General features: G+C 50.8%; 1 protein-coding gene across 1 annotated transcript in view; it reads right to left on the minus strand.

Annotated features, from left to right (window-relative positions):
• Positions 1-4,188, minus strand: part of TRAF3IP3 (TRAF3 interacting protein 3) — a 14,009-nt gene that overhangs the window by 1,543 nt on the left and 8,278 nt on the right. The window contains exons 6-10 of the mRNA XM_057387505.1: positions 3,765-4,185; positions 2,780-2,842; positions 2,639-2,698; positions 1,956-2,107; positions 425-691 (exon numbers count right to left, since the gene is read on the minus strand). Of these exons, the coding sequence (XP_057243488.1) occupies positions 425-691; positions 1,956-2,107; positions 2,639-2,698; positions 2,780-2,842; positions 3,765-4,185 (963 nt within the window). The remainder of the gene's footprint in view (positions 1-424; positions 692-1,955; positions 2,108-2,638; positions 2,699-2,779; positions 2,843-3,764; positions 4,186-4,188) is intronic.

Genomic DNA, 4,188 nt, shown 5'->3' on the forward strand with positions numbered 1-4,188 from the left:
TGGGATTTGGGCCAGGAGCTGGGGATCAGGACAGGAGCTGGGGATCGGGATTTGGGACAGGAGCTGGGGATTGGGACAGGAGCTGGGGATTGGGACAGGAGCTGGGGGTCGGGATTTGGGACAGGAGCTGGGGTTTGGGACAGGAGCTCGGGACAGGAGCTGGGGTTTGGGACAGGAGCTGGGGGTTTGGGACAGGAGCTCGGGACAGGAGCTGGGATTTGGGACAGGAGCTGGGGGTTTGGGACAGGAGCTCGGGACAGGAGCTGGGATTTGGGACAGGAGCTGGGGGTCGGGATTTGGGACAGGAGCTGCGGATCAGGACAGGAGCTGGGGGTCAGGACAGGAGCTGGGAATCGGGATTTGGGACAGGAGCTGGGGTTTGGGACAGGAGCTGGGGGTCGGGATTTGGGACAGCAGCTCCCACCTGTGCCCGGCTGCCGTGGGAGCGGTTGAGCTCGTCCCGGCACTGGCGCAGCCGGCTCAGGCACGACTGGTACTCCTCGCTCAGCGCCTCCAGCTCCCAGCGCAGCTCCGAGCACTGCRAGCACAGCGAGGGGCTCTGAGCAGGAGGTGTCCCCTGCTGCTGGCACACAGCCGGGGTGGCCGGGCTGGCCGGGCTCCCACAGTGGCCACAGCGCTGTCCCTGTGCAGGGACATGGCCCTGCTCTGCCTCTGGAGCATCCTGGTGATCCTGTGGGGATAGAGAGTTACTGGAGCAGGACAATGTCCCATGAGTGTCCATTACTGGAGCAGGACAATGCCACCTGAGTGTCCCTTACTGGAGCAGGACAATGCCACCTGAGTGTCCCTTACTGGAGCAGGACAATGCCACCTGAGTGTCCCTTACTGGAGCAGGACAATGCCACCTGAGTGTCCCTTACTGGAGCAGGGCAATGCCACCTCAATGTCCTGATCCTGTGGGGACAGAGCACAGCTCAGTGTTACTGGAGCAGGACAATGCCACCTCAGTGTCCCTTACTGGAGCAGGACAATGCCACCTGAGTGTCCCTTACTGGAGCAGGACAATGCCACCTGAGTGTCCCTTACTGGAGCAGGGCAATGCCACCTCAATGTCCTGATCCTGTGGGGACAGAGCACAGCTCAGTGTTACTGGCAGCAGGTGCTGGGGCAATGCCCACTCTGCCACCCTCCCACTGCCCTCTTGGCTTTGCTGTCACCATTCCCATCAGATGGGAGAAAGCAGCCGTACTGATTTTTATGACTATGAGAGTGTGCAGGTCAGGAAGAAGTGGAATGCAAACTTCTGCCAGGGTTGGCCTCTCTTTCTGAAATTCATTTTGYGTTTTACTGACCCTGACAGTCCTTKAAGCCCTCTGAGACATGGGACACATGGGCCATGTGCCTTGGTTGTGCTGCACAACCCCAAACTCAGGGATGGCCCCTTTTCCTCACCAGAATGAGTTTTCCCCGACTCTGATGAGCTCTGCAGCTCTGCAGACTCCTCTCCTGTGTGGCTCTCAGCTCTGCTACATTAAATTATAAACCAGTTTTTAAAATAAATCCTTGCTGGTTGAACACTGCTGTAAGAATTGAGGGGCTGCTCATTGGCACAAATCTGGTTTGATAGCAAAGTGTGTGCAAAAGGCTACAAACCTTTGACTGTTTGGGGTGGTTTTTTTTGCAGTCCAATTGTAAGGGCATTGCTTCTGTAGCAAACCCTTCCTGTTATTTTTATTGCTGTTATTATTACAAACCTTTTCTTTTCCTCCTCTCCCTTATGCTCAGGGCTTTGATGATTAATGTGCTGCTTCCCTGTGAGGTTGTCAAAGCTCTCCTGCATGTGAGAGCAGAATTGGGTTTGGATGGGGAGAACTCTGCTGCTGGAACCCTGTGCTTGTGCTTCACGGGGGCTTTACCAAGCCTGGTAATTCGGATAAAAATTCAGCAGAGCTAATCTTACAGGAGACCCCAAGCTTGCTGAGTGACTTCCTCACCTCGTTCTCCTTTGCTCTCAGCTGGGATGTCCTTTTCTGCATCTCATCCTTCAGCCTTTCTTTTCCCTCCTCCTCCTCGGGGTGCTCTAGCACAGCATTTTGTTTTTCCTTGGCAGGAGTGAGAGRTGGGGTCTGTGTGGTGGAAACCTGGTCTAGAAAACAGTCAGGCTTCTGGTGAGAAACAGCTCCAGGCTCTGGGATTGCTTTAGCTCTTGTTTACTCAGCTACAGTTTAAGGATAATATTTGTGTGCTACACACAAAGCAGAAGAAACAGGAGCTGAGATTGTTAGCACAGGTCYGCCTCTGCTGTAGCTACAAGTTTATCCTCTTTAGAGCAATATTTCTAAGCAGTTGCCAGAAATGGAGGGGAGGGAGAGCTAAAATGCCTTTTTTATTACTTTTGTCAAATACAGCTGTAATTGCAATTATAAACTGGAATGTATTTTGTCTAGAAAAAAGATGGCGTAGCCATTGAGGTAGAATTTGCAGTGAAATCCATTTATTTTTTAAAGTGTTTGCCATCATAAATACATTTATGTTTTGATATTAGCTAGCAAAACAACTCATTCTGTGCAGCTCTAAAATTACCCTTTATTCTAAACCAATGTAGACTTCTCCTAGAGTCAGGGCTAGTGTTCCTGTGTCCAGGGAGTGCTACGTGGGGGTTACAAAGTTTGCTGACCTTTCCTTTGCACCGACACCTCCTGCCTCTTCCATTGGTTGTTCTGGTTGTGGATCAAGTCTGGGAACACAAAAATTCACATTATTGTCCCCACCAGCACCAAAGAAGATTTCTTACTTTGTGCATCTCTGTGTTCCTTACTCTGCAAATGGCTGATKGTTGCCTCCAACGTCACCTTCTGCTCTTGCTCTTTTTGCAGTTTATCTGAAATGAGGACAGGAGGAAATCAAGGTTGGTGTAAATCTCTGKTTATCTTTATGCAGGGGTGGTACAGTTCTGTTCTCCACTGTTGGCTGCACTGAACTTTCTTTTCTGAAGGGATGTGATTTTTAGCTCTTCATTACCCTTTCTGGGCAGCTTTTTATTCAAGTCATTTATAGTTTATTTTAAAGCTGTTCATKCAAGACCTGTTATGAGATTAGAACTGCGACCCACTCTCTCTTCCATAATTATGTTTTAAAACAGTTGTGTGTGAGTTTAGAATAACGTGTGTGAGTTTAAAATAACGTGTGTGAGTTTAGGGTAACGTGTGTGAGTTTAGAATAACGTGTGTGAGTTTAGAATAACGTGTGAGTTTAAAATAATGTGTGTGAGTTTAGAATAACGTGTGTGAGTTTAGAGTAACGTGTGTGAGTTTAGAATAATGTATGTGAGTTTAGAGTAACGTGTGTGAGTTTAGAATAATGTGTATGAGTTTAAAATAACATGTGTGAGTTTAAAATAATGTGTGTGAGTTTCTTTGCCTCTGTCTGACCTGTGTTTTGGGATAATTTCGGCTCCTGTGTGGCATCATCATCCCACAGCACTGGAGCTGCAGGGCAGCGTTTGCTGGGCTGGCAATGCTGCAAAATCCTCATTCCTCTGAGCTGAGGACACATCTCAGATTTTCATTTCTTTTCAGGTGTCCTATTCCACCCTCTCTTCTAGAAAAGTGACTTCTCTGAGCTTTTTAATCTGATCAGAGCCAACTTTAGGGGCTCTTTGTTAATCAGAAGGTTTTGTGGCGAGGTGAGGTTTGCAGCAGTTGGTGTGCCTGCAGCTCTGAGCGCTGCGGCTTTAGGAGTGTTTTCCTTGTCCCCTCTGTGTTTTTGCAGGGCAGAGCCCAGGCCATTCCCTGTCCCCATACCTTGGAGGTGGCGGATGTGGCCAGCCTGGCGGTCATTGTCGCTGCGCAGGGCGCTGGCTCCGTGCAGCAGCTCCGAGTGCTCRTCCCGCAGCAGCCGCAGCTCCCGGCTCAGCCTCTCCTTCTGCTCCTCCGCCCGCTGGAGCTGGCTTTGCAAAGCCTGGAAGCTGTTTGTGAGCTCGGCGTGGGCCGTGGTCACCTGGCTCAGTTCGGCTCTCAGGGCTGTGTCGTGTTCTTTCCGCAGGGCGAGGTCTTCTCTGGCCTCTGCCAGGCTTCTCTGGGGAGGAGAAGGGCACCCAGGGCTGGGATGGTGCCAGCCTGCCCTGGTGACAGCAGAAATGCTGGATCTCCCAGCACCAGGACACAAAAACTGTGTGGGGCTGATGCCATCTGATGGCTGGGATGGTGCCAGCCTGCCCTGGTGACA

The sequence above is a fragment of the Malurus melanocephalus genome, unplaced genomic scaffold (genome assembly GCF_030028575.1).
Source record: "Malurus melanocephalus ecotype Western Australia unplaced genomic scaffold, MMel_1.1 scaffold_1232, whole genome shotgun sequence".
NCBI classification, from domain to species: Eukaryota; Metazoa; Chordata; class Aves; order Passeriformes; family Maluridae; genus Malurus; species Malurus melanocephalus.